This window comes from Perognathus longimembris, chromosome 4 (assembly GCF_023159225.1).
Source record: "Perognathus longimembris pacificus isolate PPM17 chromosome 4, ASM2315922v1, whole genome shotgun sequence".
Classification (NCBI taxonomy): domain Eukaryota; kingdom Metazoa; phylum Chordata; class Mammalia; order Rodentia; family Heteromyidae; genus Perognathus; species Perognathus longimembris.
The window spans coordinates 15,264,929-15,286,008 of NC_063164.1; the positions used below are offsets into that span (position 1 = coordinate 15,264,929).

Below are 21,080 nucleotides of genomic sequence, written 5' to 3' on the forward strand. Positions count from 1 at the left end.
ATATACAGAAAGGAGGAGAGGAAATGGACAGGACCCAGGGGGAGATGGATTTACAGATGTGCACCCAGCAGGGAAAAGGGGAGAGAGGGGCAAAAATGGAGAGATGAGGGCGCAGACAGAACGAAAGGGTGCAGCTGGGGCTGCCCTTCCCACCCTCACCCGCGCCCCCCCCCCCCACCATCCCCACCCCACACCCAGTAAATCCAAACACCGCTGGCCTCCCGGTGTCCTAGCCTCCACCTTCCCCCGCGGGGCAGGGGCAGCTCCTCCTAGGCCCCCCCTGCCTTGGGCGCGGAGCGGCGGTTTAACAGCAGCGGTGGTTCCATGGGGTCCCGGGGTGGGGGGTTCCGGGTGTGTGTCGGGGTGGGGTCGGGGGAGGGCTGGGGCGGGGATCGGGCGCGGCCCCCCGGGTACCCTTAGCGGTCCAGGTTCATAGTCCAGTGCTTGGCTCCCGCCGCGCAGCTGTCCCTGGCGGCCGAGGTGGAGGAGGAGGAGGAGGTGGTGGAGGTGGTGGTGGCGGACGGGCCCCCGCTGGGTGGACCCCCGGCGCCCGCGGCGGCCTCGCCCTCGTTCTTGAGGTCTTGAAAGACTTGCGTGAAGAAGTGGGGGTCGGCGTTGAGCCGGAGCATCTGCGGGCTGAGCCTCTGGATGAGGCGCAGGCACCGTTGCCAGAAGCGCTCCTTGTCGGGCTCCACGAGGAAGGGCTTGAGCGGGTAGGAGATCTCGTTGCCCATGTAGGAGTAGGCGAGGTAGAGGCAGGTGAGGAAGGCGGCCTGCAGCTCGGCGGCCGACGCCAGCTCGTCCCCGCGCAGCGACTCGCGGCACAGCAGGTACACGAACACCAGGTTGGCGGGCGTGATGAAGGCCTGGTCTTGCCAGCCCTGCAGCAGGAGCGAGCGGTCCACGCCGCGGAACCAGCCCACCAGCTCGCCGGGGCTCAGCTCCTTGAGGCGGTAGCAGCGTCGGCACACGAAGTCGCCCAGGCAGCGCAGCAGCTCGCCGGTGGACGCCTGCACGATGACCCGCCGCGGCGAGCCGCCAGGCACCGGGGGCGCCGCCTGCGGGGCTGGGGGCGGCGGCGGCGGCGGCTTCCCCCCGCCCGAGCCCGGCGGCGGGGCGGCGGCGGGGCCCGCGGACGGCGCTTCGCCGGCAGCGGCGGCGGCAGCGGCAGCGGCGGCGGCGGCAGCGGCGGCGGCGGCCGCGGGGACGGTGGGCACCGGGACCGCCAGGGGCTTGGCCGCGCCGCCGCCGTCGGGGGGATCCCGGCCCTTGCGGAGAAGGTTCTCGCGGTTGCGCTGCTGGACCAGGGGGTCGGGCCCCGTGGACGCGGGCTTGGGCGTCACCTTCTTGCTGCCTTTCTTCTTCTTGGCCGACGCGGCCACCAGGCGCTTCCAGGTGAGCGCCGAGATGAGGACGGACGGCCGTTTGAGCCGACTCTCGCCTTTGCCTCCTTTGCCGGCGGGCGGCGCCCCGTAGCCCCCCAGCGCCTCGTCCCCCGCGGGCGGCGCCTTCTTCTTCTCCTCCGGCAGCCCGCCCGGCCTCCGGCCCTTGGCCGACGAGGCGGGGGAGAGCGACAGCACCGTACCCATCCTGCAGAGCCGGGCCGGCGCCCGGGTCCCGGCGGGAACCGCGGGCGGCGCCGCTGCTGCTGCAGCCCCGGGGGACCCGGCGGTGGCGGGCGGGGGGGGGGGGAGGGGGCCTGGCCCCGGCCCGGTCGCACGGGCCGGCTTGGGGAAGGAGCTGTTCGGCGGCGGCGGCGGCGGCGGCTCGCGAGTCTGAGCTGCGCCAGCTGCAGCGTCAGCCCCACCCCTTGAGCCCCTTCTTTCGCGGCGCCGCGGCGCGCCCAGCCTCACGCAGCCAATCACCGCGCAAGCTGCCTTCTTGACGGGCGGCTCTCCTCACCAATAGGATCTCGCGTGCGACCTCGAGTCCCGCCTTACCCATCGCCCTGAGTCTGGGGTCCTTTCCCCCACCCCCCCGCCCCGAAAACCCGAAAGGGGGGAACCAGGGAAGATGGCGGTGATCCGAGGGTCAGGGTCAGGGGCATAGGGGCGGCTGCCCACACCTCCCCCACCGAGTTCCAGGGCCGTGGGTCCGCTTGTTTGGATGCACTGGGTGGCGGAAAGCAGGTAGTGTAGGAGCCATAGGGAAAGCCTCCCCTCCACCTCTGAGTTGTTGTTTTTTTTTTGTTGTTGTTGTTGTTTTGGGGGGGGGGGTCAATGTGGTAGTGAGTGACCTCATCTACATGCTCCAGGCCCAGCTGGGTTTCACAGTGCTGGCTCTTCTAATCCTGCCATGGGGTCAGTTTCCTCTTCTCACCCCAACCCCCTTCCCCCACCACTTTACCATGGTCTGCAGCTTTTCTTTAATGACACACTCCCTATGTATCCCAGAGTAGCCACCTGTCTCCCTCCTGTCAATACCGAGCTTTCAAGCGTCTGGCATTTCTGCTTTACCTGTGAGAAGATGCTGGCAGCTGAGACTTCTTGCAGGCCACAACCTTCCTCTGGGAGGGGGGTGGGTGTTGCTTCAAAGTGAAGGAAGCAAGATCCCCAGAACATGTCGTTTCATGCTTCCAATTGCCGGCCTGGTTTTCTGCAGGGAAGCCTATGGCTCTGGCCCCTGGACAGCACTTTTTGGTTGGTTGTCCCCACCAACACACACTGATCTCACACTTGGGTGGATGATGGATTCGTCCTTGGGAAAACACTGGAAATGGTATTGTTCAGTCTCTTCAAGCTAGACAGTGAACAGGGCCTCCAATGAGGAAGGAGCCCCGCCAGGATTGGCACAACCTCCAACCTCCAGACCAGACCCAGGGTGGAGCTGAGATGAATTTTCATCATTAAATGCTTCCTGACGCTCAGGTTCCACTTGAACTCAGGGCCTGGACTCTATCCCTGATTCTCTATGCTCCAGGTTAGGGCTCCACCACTTGAGACACGGTACCACTCCTGGGTTTTTCTGTTTATGTGGTACTGAGGAACCTAACCCAGCGCTTCATGCATGCTAGGCAAGCACTCTACGGACTAAGCCACATTCCCAGCCCAAGGGCCCTGCAGTCTTGCTTGGCTTTTTCACTCAGCACTCAAACACTTCCTTTACTGAGTGAGCCACACTTCCACTTCCCTGACCACCAATAGTCTGGGCCTGTTCCGTTTGCTTCATCCACCCTTCATAAATACCTTGAAGAGTGCCCCATCCTGGCCTGCCCTCTGCAGCTTCCCAACACAGAACTCTTCCAATTTCTTATGTGGATATTGGAGGGGAGTATGGCTTTGGTACTATACTCATATGGAGGAGTGAGACGATCAGTAATATCCTCAGAATTGCCTTCATCTCTTCATAGACCCTACACTGTTTCCGAGGTATAAGGATCGGAGTGTGTGTGTGTGTAGGTGTGCGTGTGCGCGCGCACGCGCGCGTGTTCATTCCAAATAAGACTATTCTAGAATTCCCTTGGGTTGCAGCTCTAGCCACTAGAGGCTCCAGCTTTTCTCAGCAGTCTCACAGTACCCCCCCACTCTCTCTCTCTCTCTCTCTCTCTCTCTCTCTCTCTCTCTCTCTCTCTCTCTCTCTCTCTCTCTCTCTCTCTCTCCTGGAAGCCTATAGTCTGGTTGTCTTGATTTCTCACTCCTTTACCACACAGAGACTTAGGCTTCCTGCCCAATGCGCACTTTCTCAGTAGGGTCCCTTCTCTTTCATCCTTGGGTCTGATGTTTTTTCTTGTTGCTCAAGCTGACCTGGCCACCTCCAGTTCTCCCCCTTGAAGTGAAGGGAAATGTTCCCTCTTTTCAGCTCCTGTAATTGGCCCCACTTCCTCCTACAAGGCCTTCTGAGTCAGCCTTTATTTGACACTCAAGGAACAGTGGCTCACCGGTAGTTAAGGACAGGCCCCACAGAGACTGAGTTGTGCTGGCGGAAACACTGGGCACGTGGATCTGAATGGCATGTGGGTCCTCCCCAGCTCTGCTCCCTGGAGTCTCTCATTGACGTAAGGACTATTGCTGGTGCCATCTAGGACAGGCGCTCTGCAACACTCACAGGTGTCACCACTGCAGACACAGCTGGGGACTGTCATTTGCTTCTGTGCTTCAGGTTCCCCAAGCTCCCTACTTTTGAGGGTCTCATGTCCCCTTATCTTCACCATGTCTTCAGACCTCTTTCTGGCTCACCTGGGTCCCTCCTTTTGAGTCTAGGTGCCCCTTCTGTATCTCTGAGGGTTACCATGGGCCAGAACTCACCCCTCTGAACATTACCTTGCATTCTGTTTGCTCCTGAAATCCTGCCTCCTCCCAGAAACCTTTCTGGACTGGTTGGAGAGCCTGAAGCTCTCTCTGACTTCAGGATTTCTATTTTTTCCACTCTATCTAATAACTTGGACTAGAGCTAGGCTCTGGATCCTCAACCCAAACTGTTCAAGATGAGCGGGCTGGGAATATGGCCTAGTGGCAAGAGTGCTTGTCTCCTACACATGAAGCTCTCGGTTCGATTCCCCAGCACCACATATATGGAAAACGGCCAGAAGGGGCGCTGTGGCTCAGGTGGCAGAGTGCTAGCCTTGAGCGGGAAGAAGCCAGGGAGGGTGCTCAGGCCCTGAGTCCAAGGTCCAGGACTAGCCAAAAAAAAAAAGATGAGCATGGCTGGAAGTTTAAAAACAAAGTAATCAAAACAGGCCCATAAAGAGGGACAATGTTGCTGTTATAATAAGCCAGAGAAACTAATGGGTGGGGGGAGAAGAAGTCTGTGCTTCTACAAGGGTAGAGGCCACAGGGGATAAGAGTTTAGGAACCAAGACGACTTCATGGAGTGGGTGGGTTTTACAGAGGGGAAATGACTTTCTCACACCTTGGGGAAGTCATTTCAGTGCTTTGAGCTTCTGTTTCTGGTTGAGCTATGTTCAGAGTCTGTATTCTGTAGTTGCTCTGTCTATATTAGTGTGTGGATGTTGCTTTTTATTTGGCCATTTCCCCTGTGCTCCTCTGGAACAGTACTGGCTGTGTCCAACTCCCATAGATAGGAAACCCCCTGAGGCCAGGCTTCCTGTCTTTGTCCATCATTGTTCAGGTTACCTCGAACAACACTCTGTACAGATAACTAGTTATTCCTAGAGGTTCTTCCAGGCCAAACTGTAAACCCATATCCAGAGCTCTAGGACCCATACTAAGCTTTTAGCTGTGCAGGATTGTGGGCTCGGTGATGAGAGTTACTGCCGGTTTTACCTTGGAAGAGCCCCTCACCCTCACTTAAAGATGGGGCAGGTGAGCCCCATCTTGAAGGGACTGTCTCCAGGTAATGCAACCCAGAGTCTTCCTCCTTTTTGTTGTTCATGATTCCCTCTGAGAGATTATGCGGTCTAGGAAGCAGGAGTTCTAGTCCACAGCTGGCTGGTTGGATGACCTTGAGAACATCATTTCAGCTCTCTGTTGATTATCAGCTGAAAAATGAGCATTAAAAGGATATGATAACATCCTTAGGAATTGCACTGAAGAGGATTCCGGAGGCCTCTACCAATTCCACACATCTGATTCCAAATCACATCTGCCCTAGGAATCTGTCTCCGTCTCTAGCTCCAGCCCTGTCTGGTGCACCCTAATCTGTTTCTGTCTGCCGAGCTCAGTCTGTTTGCACAGCATTCATGTGCGGCCTGCGCTTCTGCAGCTCTGCCTGGGAGGTAAGAGGGGGAAGAGCTTGGCTCTAAGCAGTGTGCATTTCCCCAAGTCCCTCCAAGCCTAAGAGGAACCTCTAGAAGGTAGGGAGATACAGAAAAGGAGGCCAAGAAGGCTAAGGTCTAGTGTCTCCCCAGGAAACATCAAGGTTAGAGATCTCAGACCCCAAGGTTATTGCATACCCATTGCATCCAGACTAAAGGCAACAAGGGTTCTCAGAAGAGCCAGAATAGAGAACCAGCCTGGGTACCGGAATGTCTGGAGTCTTTTGCCCCGCCTCCCCTTTAGCGCCCTCACAAATGCAACACCCCCAACCCCAAGCGCTCAGGTCCTAAGGTGTGCAAAGAGGAAGGATGTGTACTACCCTTCCCTCCTCTGCTCTTGAGGATCTGAGGCAAGGAGAGGAGAATCTTAGGCGAGAGAATCTTATGTGGAGGAGGGAGTCCTTAGGAAGAAGGTAGAGGGAAGCAGGTAACACGAGTGTGGGGAGAAGAGGAGCAGAGAGAATAGATGAAGCTGACAATGGAGGGGCTGCTAGCTTCTAGGGAGAGCCTCTAGCTCCTTCTGTAATTCCTCGCTAGGATAACTTACATACAGGTTCTTAGAACAGAGAATGGAGTTGGGAACTCAGAGGAGGGATGTGATGTCCTGGGGTGGACAAGGAACTGATGCTGTGATGGTGGAGGGCCCAGGATGAAAGGACAGACAAGGGCAGGGGTGAGCTGGGAGCCAGTGGCTCATGCCTGTAATCCTAGCTCAGAAGCAGGCTGAGGTGTGAGGATCATGGTTCAAAGCCAGCCTGGGTAGGAAAAGTCCGAGAAACGCTTATCTCCAATTAACCACAAGAGGTCAGAAGTGGCGCTGTGGCTCAAGTGGTAGAGCACCAGCCTTGAGCAAAAGACCTCAGGGACAGCGCCCAGGCACTGAGTTCAAGCCCCAGTACCAGCACTAGAAAAAAGAACAGAGGTGAGCCGTAGGCTTCCCTATCATGAGCTGTGTCCTTCCATGGTGGAAGGGAGAGCCATGCCTCTCTCCCATTCTTTTCCAGGTGGATTGGAACCCAGACCTGAGCGACCCCAGAGCCCACATAGGGTTTTGATGCCCCTGAGAAAAGCCCCTTTGGCTCAATCCTGTCAGTCCCCCCATTTGTCCCTGTAATGCAGGTTCACCTCTCCTGCCTCCACCAAGGCCTCCTCCTCTTTGTCCTGCACCCCAAGCATCGCCCCCACTCAGTCTCCTCACAGTGCCCAGGATAGCACTACAGATGTAGGAGCAGATCAAGAAGGGCGGGGGTGGTGGCTGTTGCTCGGCTGAGATATTCTTAGCCTGTCTGGGGGCTGGAGCTGGAATCAGCGTTTCCATCTCAACCAGGCAGGTGGCTGACAGGAGCTGCTGCTGTGATTGGGTCTTCCTCCACTGCCATAGCCATTCCCTGTCCCCACGCCACACCGTGAGCACAGACCCCCTGCTCAGACCTTTCTGCTCTGGTACCATAGACAAGGAGGCTCCCTCTGCACCTGGCCTAAGCCCAGAAAGGCCGGCAAACTCAGCTGCAGGGCGGTGGGGGGGGGGGACTTGGGGAGAAAGAGAAAGAAAAGAAAGGCCTTTGAGAACTCCAGCTCTGATGCACCCCAGAGCAGCACACAGCCTTCTCCTCTCTGCCCAAGGCCCACTTTCCTCTGCCCCAAACAACTCCTGCAGAATACTTTAGTCCCTAGACTCTACTGACGACTTCCAGAACCTCTTTCCTAGCTTGATTTTCAGGACTCATTCCTGAGAAGGGCTGACCCCTGAATCCAGACCTCTTTTGATATTGCAACAAGGAGCTCACCTTCCTAGATGCCTTTATTAGCAGAAGGAGGGGCCATGAAGATATTGGAATCATTCACAAACAACACAATCTATTTTTTCGCCTCACAAGAAATAGATACTGTGGGGGTTCCAATGTGGGTACTGGGTCACCCAGATCTGGGTTCCAATCCACCTCCTCTTACTTAGAAGCTGCAAACTCTGGGAAACTTTTTTTTCTTTTCTTTCTTTTTGCTGGTCCTGAAGCTTGAACCAGGGCCTGGGCCCTGTCCCTGAGCCTCTTTGTGATCAAGGCTAGTGCTCTACACTTGAGCCACAGTACCACTTCTGGCCTTTTCTGAGTAGTTTATTTGACATAAGAATCTCACGGGGGGAGGGGGGGGAGGTGGGAATGTGGCTTAGCAGTAGAGTGCTTGCCTAGCATCCATGAAGCCCTGGGTTCGATTCCTCAGCACTACATAAATAGAAAAAGCCTGAAGTGGAGCTGTGGCTCAAGTGGTAGAGTGCTAACCTTGAGCAAAAGAATCTTAGGGACAGCCCAGGCCCTGAGTTCAAGCCCCAGGACTGGCAAAATTAAATTAAAATGTGAGTTGTAGTGGCTGGAATATGGCCTACTGGTAAAGTGCTCGCCTCCTATACATGAAGCCCTGGGTTTGATTCCTCAGCACCACACATGTAGAAAAAGCCAGAAGTGGCACTGTGGCTCAAGTGGTAGAGTGCTAGCCTTGAGCAAAAAGAAGCCAGGGGCAGTGCTCAGGCCCTGAGTCCATGCCCCAGGACTGGCAACAAAAACAAAAAACAAACATAAAATGTGAGTTGTAGCTGGGTGCTGGTGGCTCATGCCTATAATCCTAGCTACTCAGGAGGTGGAGATCTGAGGATTGTGGTTCAAAACCAGCCCAGGCAAGAAAGTCTGTGATACTCTTATCTCCAATTAACAACAAAAAGCTGGAAGTTGATGTGTGGCTTAAAGTGGTAGGGCACTAGCCTTGAGTACAAAAGCTCATGGAAAACACACCAGGCCCGAGTTCAAGCCTTAGTGTGGTAGGTGGGGGGGAGACGGTGAGTTGCCACACATTATATGATCATTATATGAGCAGGAAAACTTGTATAGTTAGCATGTGGTCATTCTCTCATTGGAGTGTCAAGAAAGTACTATCATTTTTACTTTTTTAATTTTTTATTTGCTTCTGAGGCCAACATTTATAGCTGTTATTCTTTTTTTTAAATTTATTTATTAATTGAACACAAAATTTTTGACAAGGTGTTGTGCAAAAAGGGTACAGTTACATAGTAGGGCAGTGTGTACATTTCTTGTGATATCTTCCGCCCTGTTTTTCTATCCCTTCTCTAGGTCAGGTAGACATATATACAATATACAATGTATCAAGAACATATATGTAGCCACGTGGCCACAGCCAAGAAAGTTCGCCTAGGGCTTTAAATGTAATGTCGATATGAGACAATATGTCGACAGTAGTCTTATATGAACGTACATACATAGCTTTTGAGCTATTGTATTCCCCTGAGAGGTCAATTTTTGACCTTTATATGTTGAGTGATTGTTTGGTTTTAGTTACATACTGTTGGGCCGCTGCCCCAATCCTGTGGGGAATACCATTTGACAAGCAGTTTTTGGTTTCACAGACTTGGTCTCTACTGTCTCTCCGTCTCCCTTTGTTAACAGTCATATATCAGGGAGATCATGCCCCTTTGTTTTCTGTGTTCTAGGCTTGTCTCACTCAACATTATTTGTTCGAGTTCTGACCATTTCCCTGTGAATAACAAGATTTCACCATTCCTAATCGCTATGTAGTATTCCGTTGTGTATAAGTACCATATTTTTTGGATCCATTCGTCTGTGGAGGGGCATCTGGGTTGTTTCCATATTTTGGCTATTGTGAATTGTGCCGCGATAAACATGGAAGTACAAATGTCTTTTTGATATCTTGGGGTTTGCTGTTTAGGATAGATGCCTAGGAGTGGTATGGCTGGGTCATGGGTAGGTCTATATTGAGCTTTTTGAGAAACCTCCATACTGTTCTCCAAAGTGGTTGTACTAATTTGCACTCCCACCAACAATGGAGAAGGGTTCCTTTTCCCCCACACCCCCTCCAGCATTTGTTGTTGCCTGAGTTCAGAGTATAGGCCATTCTAACTGGGGTGAGGTGGTATCTTAGGGTTGTTTTTATTTGCATTTCCTTTACTACCAGGGATGTTGAGCATTTCCTCATGTGTTTCTTTGCCATTTTTATATCTTCTCTTGTGAAGTCTCTCTTTAGCTCCTTTGCCCATTTCCTAATAGGCTTATTGGGCTTGGAGGGGCTTAGTTTTTTGAGTTCTCTGTAGGTAACAGATATTAGGCCTTTGTCTGTTGCTGTGCTGGTAAATATCCTTTCCCATATCGTTGGCTGTCTTTCTATTTTGGTGGCTATGTCCTTAGCTGTGCAGAAACTTTTTAATTTGTAGTAGTCCCATTTGTCAAGTCTTTCCCCTATTTGTTGTGCCCCTGGGACTATATTCAGGAAGTTCCTTCCTGTGCCTATAAGTTCTAGTGTCTTTCCTACTCTGTCCTTCAGTAGTTTCAAGGATTCAGGTCTGATATTGAGGTCCTTGATCCATTTTGAGTTGATCTTGGTACATGGTGATAGGCTTGGGTCTACTTTGAGTTTTCTGCATATGGCCGCCCAGTTCTCCCAGCACCAGTAGTTGAAGAGGCTATGTTTATTCCATTGTATGTCTTTATATAGCTGTTATTCTCAATTACAATATCAACAGTTGTGTGAACTCAGACTATTCTTAGGGGGTTGATCTGGTTCCTGCATGACGATCTGGTGGCCTCATTAACTTTGTGAACCTGTTCTGTGATAGGTACCATGCCGGCCCCACATTCTGACTGCTTTTCAGGGGACGTTCTCTAGTTGCTCATTCCATGGCCCACAGTCTCCCTGAAGCTCTAGAGACTCAATGGGGAGTGCATTCTCTAAGTTCATTTTAAGGGCTTAGAGAAAAATGTTCTGCACAATTATAAAATTCATATGAACCAATCTATTTTTTTAAGGTGATGTACGGGGTTACAGTGACATGACTCAGGTAATGAGTACATTTCCTTTGAACAGTGTCATCCTCTCCCTCATTCTCTCCCAGTTCTCCCCCTCCCGGCTTCCTTCCCCAGGAAGTTGTATAGTTCACCCTTTGTCCCACCAGTTCTGTGCTTCTCCTTCCCCTCCTCAAATCAGACAAACGTATACACAAGACAAAGGGTTCAGAAATCAAAAACAGAAACAGAAGGGAATTGACCAAAGAAAAAAAGGAAAGAAGAAACAAACAAAAAAAAAAAGAACCACAAACAGTATAATAAAAAAATCTCTAACTTACATTTCTTGGAGCTCATTTCAATAAGCACCATTTTATATGATCTTAGGCACATAGCTACTGAGCCCTTGCAATCCTCTCCTAAGAATATCCTCCTCTATTCTATGTGAAGAACCAATCTGTTGGGCTGGGGATATGGCCTAGTGGTAAGAGTGCTTGCCTTGTATACATGAGGCCCTGGGTTTGATTCCCCAGCACCACATATACAGAAAATGGCCAGAAGTGGCGCTGTGGCTCAAGTGGCAGAGTGCTAGCCTTGAGCAAAAAGAAGCCAGGGACAGTGCTCAGGCCCTGAGTTCACGGCCTAGGACTGGCCAAAAAAAAAAAAAAAAAAAAAAAAAAAAGAACCAATCTGTTTAACAAGTTGTATCCTGCAAGGTACTACTAAACTAGGTGATAGGAATACAAAAGGTGTGAGGTAGGGATTTAGCTCCCAACAAATGTGCAACATGGACAGCACAGATAGGAAAGTTGATAACAGACAGGAAAATGATCTGCACTCTAGGATCACTTACTTAGGATAGGATTTGACAATTCCATTCAGCTAACCCTGCCCATCCCCCTCCACCTTCCATCCTGACAGCTAATCCAGCCACAGCTTGTCCCAAATTCTCAGGGGCAGGGAGTGAAAACCTACTTTTAATTGAGATTCAGTTCCTTCAATTGGTATTGGGTTCCCTGTGGTCCTTGGCCTTTCTTTTCTGGCCCCAAGATGATAAGCACCTTTCCCAAGATAGAGCCAGAGTTCAGCAACCCCCCTACCCCTGCTTGCAGTGATAAAGATTCTACTTCTCCACTCCCAGCTTGGTAAGGGTTAATGAGCTGCTTCTTGTGTGAAGGGCTGTGGTGGGCCTGCTTATTACCCCAGTATCTTTGTCATATAGAAGCCACTTTTGTTTACCTCTTTTTTTTTTTTTTTGGTCTAGGATTACAGGACAATCCTGGACAAATCCTGGGCTTTGAAATAGGCTCATTAATTTACACGGACTCTTTCTGGTTTCAAAACGTGAAGACTATTCTTTATGTTGACCTCCTAACTTTCTAAGGTAGATCCCCATATATACTGACTTTGGATTTTGAGTAAGAAGCAGAAAAAAGAAAATTGCCCACTAAATTAATGGTTTCTAAACCACTTTACCCAGCAGAACCATCTAAAGGGATTCTATAAATACGGTTTCTGGCTCTACCTCCAATCTATGAAGTCCTAATTTCGTCAGGTGGCTTCCAAGTAGAATGGCTACAAATTAAAATCAGGAGGGAGGTAGCTGGATCCTACGTGTCTTTCTGGAGAGTACCACTATCGCTATTACTGTTCACCAAGCAGCCACCTGCTCTGCCTCTTGGAAGAATATCTTAATTTACTCTAGAAAACCACTTTTCCCACACTTTCTATCTATGTGGTTTACTTGAAAACTTTAGAAATCTGTCTTGAGCTTCAGAGAAAGATGTGTTTGTCTGGAGAGGGTTATCCCTTATATCCTGCTGTCAGTAAATGACTAAATCTGGAAGAGACAATGCTGACCTCCACAAGATTCTGATCCTAAGGTCCATTTCCTGCTAGATTCCTCCAACCTTCTTGTTCAGACCACAGCTAATGTTTGGAGTCTTCTTTGGTTCCCAGTGACCCTTCCCTAAAGTAGAAACTTTAGAACAGCAGTTTTTTTTCCCTGCATAAGTGACAAGTCTTCTGTGACCAGGCTGTATTCTGTAGGTATCAGCCTCCTGGTTCAAGTAAGAAATCTGACCGGGCTGGGAATATGGCCTAGTGGCAAGAGTGCTTGCCTCGTATACATGAAGTCCTGGGTTCGATTCCTTAGCACCACATATATAGAAAACAGCCAGAAGTGGTGCTGTGGCTCAAGTGGCAGAGTGCTAGCCTTGAGCAAAAAGAAGCCAGGGACAGTGCTCAGGCCCAAGACTGGCAAAAATAAAAAAAGAAATTTGACTTTTCACTCTGTCACGCTTCTGAATTGTATTTGCCCCCAGACTGTGTGAGAGGCATGGCTTGTGGCTACAAAGACCTCTTGTTATCCCCGGGGCTATTAGCACAGGGACTTTGAGGGGAGGGGAAGGTAGACTCCTTTCTGGCTGGCTTTGGGGGCATTTTCTCAGGGAAGTGGCTGGGATTTCAATCAAACCACAATTACTCGGTAACATCATGGCCCAATAATTTTTTAAAAATTTAAATCCAAAGCTGTTTGCTTTTCAGTAGCTTCTGGATTATTCTGCAATTGTATAGTATTTGCTGCTTATTTTGTGGGATTTTTTTTTTTTTTTTTTTGCCAGTCCTGGGCCTTGGACTCAGGGCCTGAGCACTGTCCCTGGCTTCTTCTTGCTCAAGGCTAGCACTCTGCCACTTGAGCCACAGCACCACTTCTGTGGTGCTGGGGAATCGAACCCAAGGCTTCATGTATACGAGGCAAGCACTCTTCCCATTAGGTCATATTCCCAGCCCTATTTTGTGGGATTCTATGAGTAGTTGGGGATTTCTATAGTCTGGATCTTAACCGTCTCTCAAAGGCTTTATCCCTAGAATGGCGATATTGGGAAGGAGCAGAAGCTTTTAAGAGGCAGGCCTAGGGCTGGGAATATGGCCTAGTGGCAAGAGTGCTTGCCTCGTATACATGAGGCCCTGGGTTCGATTCCTCAGCACCACATATATAGAAAATGGCCAGAAGTGGCGCTGTGGCTCAAGTGGCAGAGTGCTAGCCTTGAGCAAAAAAGAAGCGAGGGACAGTGCTCAGGCCCTGAGTTCAAGGCCTAGGACTGGCCAAAAAAAAAAAAAAAAAAGAAGAGGCAGGCCTAGAGGAACGTTTGAGATGTACCCTCAAAGGGATAGTAGGACATCATTCTTTTCCTCTTCTTGGCTTCTCCACCATCAGGTAAACTGACTAGTTTTGCTCTACTTATGCTCCTACCCTGGAGCACCCTCACAGTCTCAAAGAAATGGCACCCACCAATCATGGAATGAAACCTTATAACTAGGTAGGAGGCTGAGCATTGGTGGTTCACGCCTGTAATCCTAGCTACTCAGGAAGCTGAGATCTGAGGATCACAGTTCAAAACCAGCCCAGGCAGGAAAGTCTGTGGGACTCTTATTTTCAATTAAGCACACACACAAAAAAATCCAGAAGTGGCACTGTGGCTCAGTGGAATGCTAGCCTTGAGCCAAAGAAGCTCAGGGATGGTGCCCAGGACTGGAGTTCAAGTAAAACCAGTAAAACAAAACAACCAGTAAAAACAAAAACAACATCCACACAACTAGGTAGGAGTCAAAGCAATCCTTTTCTCTTTAATAGGAGTTTGTTATGTCAGGTCCTTGCTACATTAACAGAAAGCTGACTGACACCAGCATCCATTCATAATTCATCTTGTCGTTTTTTCTATTTATTCAGCCAGTCAATACAAATTTAAGAATGCTGGTTCTAGGGCTGGGGATATAGCCTAGTGGCAAGAGTGCCTGCCTCGGATACACGAGGCCCTAGGTTCGATTCCCCAGCACCATATATACAGAAAACGGCCAGAAGCGGCGCTGTGGCTCAAGTGGCAGAGTGCTAGCCTTGAGCGGGAAGAAGCCAGGGACAGTGCTCAGGCCCTGAGTCCAAGGCCCAGGACTGGCCAAAAAAAAAAAAAGAATACTGGTTCTATTAGAGTGGAGGGACAATTCTTTCTTAGCTTTCAGTCTTCTGTCCTCCTCTTAAAGGTTATAAAATATTTCTAGAAAAGGAAGAGTTTCTAGCTCCTTTGAAGGAACTTGTAGTCCAAACCCACAGATGCAAAAAATCTGGCATCCTTACCATTTCTAGGCTGTGACTAAGGGCCAAGAATCTTTAAAAAATGTTATGTAATATGTGAGACATATAAAAAGGTATAAATTAACACAACATATCTACCACCTGGTTTAAATAAAAATTATTTATGCGGGCTGGGAATATGGTTTAGCGGTAGAGTGCTTGCCTAGCATGCATAAAGCCCTGGCTTTGATTCTTCAGCACCTCATAAACAGAAAAAGCTGGAAGTAGTACTCTGGCTCAAGTGGTAGAGTGCTAGCCTTGAGCAAAAAGAAGCCAGGGACAGTGGCCAGGCCCTGAGTTCAAGCTCCAGGACTGGCAAAAAAAAATATTTATGCAGTTTAATCCCCCTTATCTTTTTCTCCCCAATTACCTTCTCTTCCCACAAATCCTCCCTTCAGAAATGAACCAAACCTGATATTTATCTGTTTCATATAGTTATTTATTCTCTTGCCACATATGTACATATGCCCTGTTTAAGCGTGTGTGTGTGTGTGTGTGTGTGTGTGTTGTTGTTGTTGTTGCAAACAGCAATGGCTACAAACTTACACATTCTACAATTAAAGCAATATCAATGTAGTTCACTTCCTTTTTTTTGTCAGTCCTAGGGCTTGAACTCAGGGCCCTGGCACTGTCCTTGAGCTTCTTTTTGCTTAAGACTAGCACTCTGCCACTTGAGCCACAGCAACCACTTCCAGCTTTTTCTGTTTAGGTGGTACTGAGCAATCGAACTCAGGGCTTCATGCATGCTAGGCAAACACTCTACCACTGAGCCACATTCCCAGTGTAGTTCACTTCTATGGGTCAGAAATTCAGGCAGGCTTGGTAAAATTTTCTGCTAAGACTTCATAAGGCTTCTGTCAAGATCTGGGTTCTTGTTATCTGCAGGCTTTGGAGAATCAGCTTCCAAGTGCTTTAGGCTGGCAATTCCTTAGTTATAGGTCTGAGATCCTTACTTTCAGAGGCTGGAAGCTTCTTTTGGCTTCCCATATTCTTCAACACTTGGCCCCCTCATTATCAGGGTTAGCAGCTGTGCATCCTTCTCATACCTAGAATATGTCTCCCACCAGATCCCTCTCCACATACACTGGGAGGTTGAACTCAGCGCCTTGAGCTTGCTAGGCGGCACTCTACCACTTAAGTCATGTCCCCAGCCCTGGAATGTCTCTTAGTTGCACATCCTTCAGCTGAAGGAAATTTTTTGTTCTTAAAGGTCCCATATGATCAGTCAGGTTAGCTGTATCTCCTCCTTCCCTCATAACATCCCCATTTTAAGGGCAACTGTAAATTAATCTGAAAAAAAAAATATACCTTACCATATAACATAATCATAGGGGTGGAGAGACCATGGAGGCCACATAAGGATTTTATCACAATATGCCTATCCGTCTATCTAGAGACAGAGTTCGTGCTTTAACTTTGTGTAAGTGGACTTACAAAACACCATATTCTTCTGAAATTTGTTTCTTTTCATCATTAAGTTTATAAGACTTACCCTTGTCAATCCTGTTGAAGTTGTTTCCTTTCCCGTAACATTTTACTGTATGAGTATAGTGAATTTTATTTATTTGTTTTCCTGGTGACTGATGTTTAGGCTATTTTCAATATTTTTGTTACTGTAAACACTTTTGTGAGAACTATTGATTTTTATGTCTAGTGCACATGTTCAGTCATTTTTCTAGGAATATATCTAGTACAATATTGCTGGGCATGCATGTTTTCAATTTGCTATTTGTTACTACATTTTTCTCTTAGGGAGTGTACCACTCTCACACTTGTTCTGTGTCTTCATCAACTTATGTGCATATGTGTATGTGTTCGTAATACTAAGGTTTGAACTCAAGCCCTCACACTTGCTAGGCCTCTTGAGTTAGAACCCAAGTCCGCCACTCTTGATATTATCAGATTTTTAATTTTGGTCACCCTGATATTTGTGAAATAATTTATTATAGTAATATATGAATTTTATTCAATAAATAAGTATTATGAAGCACTACTAGATATCAAGGATTAAGCAAAATAAACAAATTCCCTATCCTATGGGGAATTGGAAAAACCAAACCCATGTATTTAAACAATATACTCTGTGTGTGTGTGTGTGTGTGTGTGTGTGTGTGTGTGTGTGTATAGTTTCTTATCTCATTCAAATTTTGATCAAAATCAAAAGCCATTGTCTTAATGAGATCTACCTTAACTAGTCTGCTATGGACTGGATGATGTTCCCCATTATGTTAAGACCTAACCCCCAGATGATGGTGTTGAGAGCTAAGACCTTTGGGAGATAATAAAGTTCGATGAGACTAGATGGGCCTCTCATGTTAGAATTAGTGCCATGATGAGGAGAGACGCCCCCCCCACCACCACCAAACCTGACTGTGTGGATACTCTGATCTCAGACTTGTGGCCTCTAGACGTGTACAAAGTCAACTTCTGTAATTTAAGCTCCCAGGCTGTGATGTTTGGTTTTGCAGACCAAGCTGACTAAAATTTAAATTGCAACATGTCCTCTTTTCCCTCTGGAATTTGTGAACCTTTATTCTACTATGTAATCTTGTTTGCTTATTATGTTTGTTGTTTGACCACACACCAATTATGAAAGAGAAGATTTTTTTTTCTTTTTTTGTCCACTAACATAGCCCCAAGTACATAGAACTCAATGAGTATTTCTTGAGTGAATAACTACTGTGAAGGTCTGAACTTCAGACCTCCTACTTCCTGCATATCTGGGAAGACAGACGCACACCACCGCATCCATCTTTTTATTCGATGAGATGGGAGTCTCACGAACTTTTTTGCCTGGCCTGCCCTCAAACCTCAGTCTTCCTGCTCTCAACTTCCTGAGTAGCTCAGATTACAAGTGTGAGCTACTGTGCCTAGCTCATTAATGCCCTCTTTTCAGTTCCAGGAAAACCGATCATGAATCCCACATTATATTTAATAATTATGTCTCTTCCCTGGTGGTTTTAACCCTGATCATTGGATGAAATGGTATCTGCTAGTTTCTCAATTGTGAAGTTATTCCTTATTCCTCTTTCTCCTTAGGGACTATGTAAATACCCCCATTCCTCATAAAAATTTGAATTCATTAATTTATTTATATCACACAAATTTTGGGATTCCTGTTTTACACAATGTGGCATAATCTGTTACTATCTTTATTTCTGTCTCAAATTGTCCTAGATTTGGCCAATGGGAGCTCCTTCAAGCTATTTTCTACCCCTCTCAGAGAATGAACAAAATTCTTTAAGCACTTATTTTCTGACACAAAGAGATACTGTAGGCTTATCTTATACATCTCTTGTCTCAACACTAGAACCAATCATTTCTTTGAAGAAGACAGGTTCCAGTTCTGTTAGGAAAAAAAGAGATTTAGGAAATAAGATCTGAGTGCTAGATGTGCCCATAACCATGAGCTGTTTCTGCTCCCAGCCTCTGAGTGACAGAGCTAGGAAGCACAGTCTCCTCCTTCTCTCTTTCCTCCCCATCCTTTCCCTCTTCTCTCCTCTCTCTCTCTCTTTCTCTTTCTCTCTCTGTCTCTCTCTCTCACACACACACACATCTTTATGTGTGCTGCATATTAGAGACTTGAGGGCTCTAAAGACTTTAGGTCTCTAATACCAACATTCATGCTAGTTTTATCTCTTCCCACATTTGTAACCTCACACACCAACAGTAAGAATCTGGTCCACCTTTTCCTCAGTCTATGTCTTCAGTTCACAAACTCCTTTGCCTGTTATCGGTCTTCTATCACTCTCGCTTTCCCTCCTCTCAAAACCTTCCACTTGGGTTCTGAAACCACTGTGCCAGGTCACCTATGATGTGTCCTCAGTCATAGGGTCTCACACTGGTGCCATGTAAAGCCACACAACCCACTGATGCCTTCCTCTATCTTCTTGAGCCCTGACTCCCTGCCCCGGACCCCTGTTCATGAGGATACCCTCCATTCCTTGTTCAGGCTTCTATGCCTTGGGCCCTCCTATGTTTGCCTCACCCACACTCAGGCTCAGACACCCAGAACCATCTCCACAACAAGCATCACAATGCTAATGAAGTATTGCATGACACTTCCCCATGATATCAGGACCAAGACAAGAATGTTGTGACCATTCATTTTAGTCAATATTATGTTGGGCTCTGAGCTGAAGAGAAATAAATGGAAAAGAAAAAAAATAATCTGCTTATTGGAGACGATGCATGAAGAAAATAAAGACTGGGCAGAATTAAGGAATGAGTACAGGCAAGTGGATACAAGGCAACATTTCTAAATACTTGTTTCTACCTATAATTTATTTTTAAACAATTTACATAAACATCAAAAAATGAAATAGCTAGGAATGAGTCCAATGAAATCTATTCAAGGGCTGGGAATGTGGCTTAGTGGTAGAGTGCTTGCCTAGCATGCATGAAGCCCTAAGTTCAATTCTCAGTACCACATTAACAGAAAAAAGCTGAAAGTAGCACTGTGGCTGCAGTGGTAGAGTGCTAGCCTTGAGCAAAAGAAGCTCAGGAACAGTGCCCAGGCCCTGAGTTCAAGCCCCAGGACAAGAAAGGAAGGAAGGGAGGGAGGGAGGGAGGGAGGGAGGGAGGGAGGGAGGGAGGGAGGGAGGGAGGGAGGAAAAGAAAGAAATGTACTTAAGATTCTACATGCAAAAGTAGCAAACTTTTTACTGAAAAAAAAAATCAAAGACAACCAAAATAAATGGAGAAGAAACACACCAGTTTCAGTGGTCTGGGGGTAGGATAGCTTTGTAATAACCTCCATCCTTTAGGTATTGTGTTCACAACTGGAATACCATCCTGGTAGCAGGAAGGAGGAGAAACAATGGGCAAAGGAAAGAACAGTAAAGATAGCGACTTACATTGTGAAAAGTTTCTCTCAGAAGTGACAGTATGAGGACAGATAAGGGTGAACAGTTTAAATAAAGGCCAGCTGCCCCAAAGTTAGGCTGGCATTTACTAGACAAATAGGGCAGAGTTACTATATAATACAAAACTGAAGGCCTCCTTGTGTGACCCTTCCCCAAATAGTCGGGATTATGTAGTGGCTCCTCCGGTGTAAGAAATCAAATGTATACGCTTCTTTTTTTTTGCGCGTGGGGGGGGGGGGGCAGCTGTACTGGGGTTTGAACTCAGGACCTCACACATGCTAGCAGGTACTCTACTGCTGAGCTATGCTTCCAGCCTTTTTTGCACTGGTATTTTTTTAGTTGGGGGTCTCATTTCCTGCCCAGGTACCTACCTGGACTGTGATCTTCCTATTTTACTCTCCTCACCATAGCTAGAGACATGTACAATCATATCCAACTTTTTTTTTCAGTTGTGGGGCTTAAATTCAGGGCCTGAGCACTGTCCCCGAGCCTCTTTGTGCTCAAGGCTAGCACTCTACCACTTCCACCACAGTGCACTTCCAGTTTTTGAGTGGTTAATTGGAGGTAAGAGTCTCACAGGGACTTTTCTGCCTGGCTGGCTTCGAACCGCAATCCTCAAATCTCAGCCTCCTGAGTAGCAAGGATTATAAGCATCCAGCCTCCAGCTTCTTTTGTTGAAATGGAGTCTCACAAACTTTTTTTCCCCAAGCTAACCTGGAATTGCGATCCTGCTGATCTCAGCCTTCCAAATAGCTGAAATGACAGGTGAATGTCACAAGGACCAATTATTGGTTGAGGTTAGGGATCTTATGAACTTTTAGCCTGATCTCAAACCATAATCCTCCAGATCTCAGCCTCCTGAGTAGCTAGGATTACTGGTATGAGCCACCAGCACCTGGCAACAACTCAACTTTTATGATAGGTAAAAGACTTGAACAGGTGTTTCATAAATGGCAGTGTCTAAGTGAACTTTCAGCTTTTGAAAAGGTACTAAACCTCATTAAACATCAAGACACACACAATTAAAACCCCAATGAGATTCCACTGCTGCACACAGCCAGAGTAAAACCAATAGAAAACATCAAATGATGGTGAGAAATAAGAACTAAGAATTCTCTTGGATTGTTGGCAAGGGTGTAAAACATATCACGTTGTGGAAATGCTTTCAGTGTTCATTAAGCTGAAACCATGTATAACCTGTGACCTAGCACAATTGAAATTGCTCCTAGGTTTACATCCAGCAGAAATGCACATGTATTATTATACAACAGTGTTACTTAGATGCCACTTATTTTAGTTATTATTGCGTAAAAATTACTCCAAAGCTTAATACCTTAAAATACCTATTTTTAAAAAATCTGACAGCCTTCAAGATCAGGGATTTCTTTGTGACTCAACTAGTTCTGGCCAGGGTTTCTTGTGAGTTTACAGTGAAGGTTTCAATGGAGACTTAATTGCGCTGGTGGACCTCGGCCAAGTTCATTCAGTGGCTGAGGAATGGAGGCCTCCTTTCCTTGCTGCTGACATGTCAGGACTGGGGTCTTCCTCCTGGGGACCTCCTGTAATGT

At 47.9% G+C, this 21,080-nt stretch overlaps 1 protein-coding gene across 1 annotated transcript; it reads right to left on the bottom strand.

Annotated features, from left to right (window-relative positions):
* Positions 1-416: 416 nt before the first annotated feature.
* Positions 417-1,589, bottom strand: Cdk5r2 (cyclin dependent kinase 5 regulatory subunit 2). Its single transcript, XM_048344166.1, has one exon. The coding sequence runs from the start codon at positions 1,587-1,589 to the stop codon at positions 417-419; it is 1,173 nt and encodes a 390-aa protein (XP_048200123.1).
* Between the last annotated feature and the right edge of the window lie 19,491 nt (positions 1,590-21,080).

Coding starts and splice junctions, on each gene's coding strand:
- Cdk5r2 (XM_048344166.1), bottom strand. CDS start 1,589: ATGGGTACGGTGCTGTCGCTCTCCCCCGCCTCGTCGGCCAAGGGCCGG.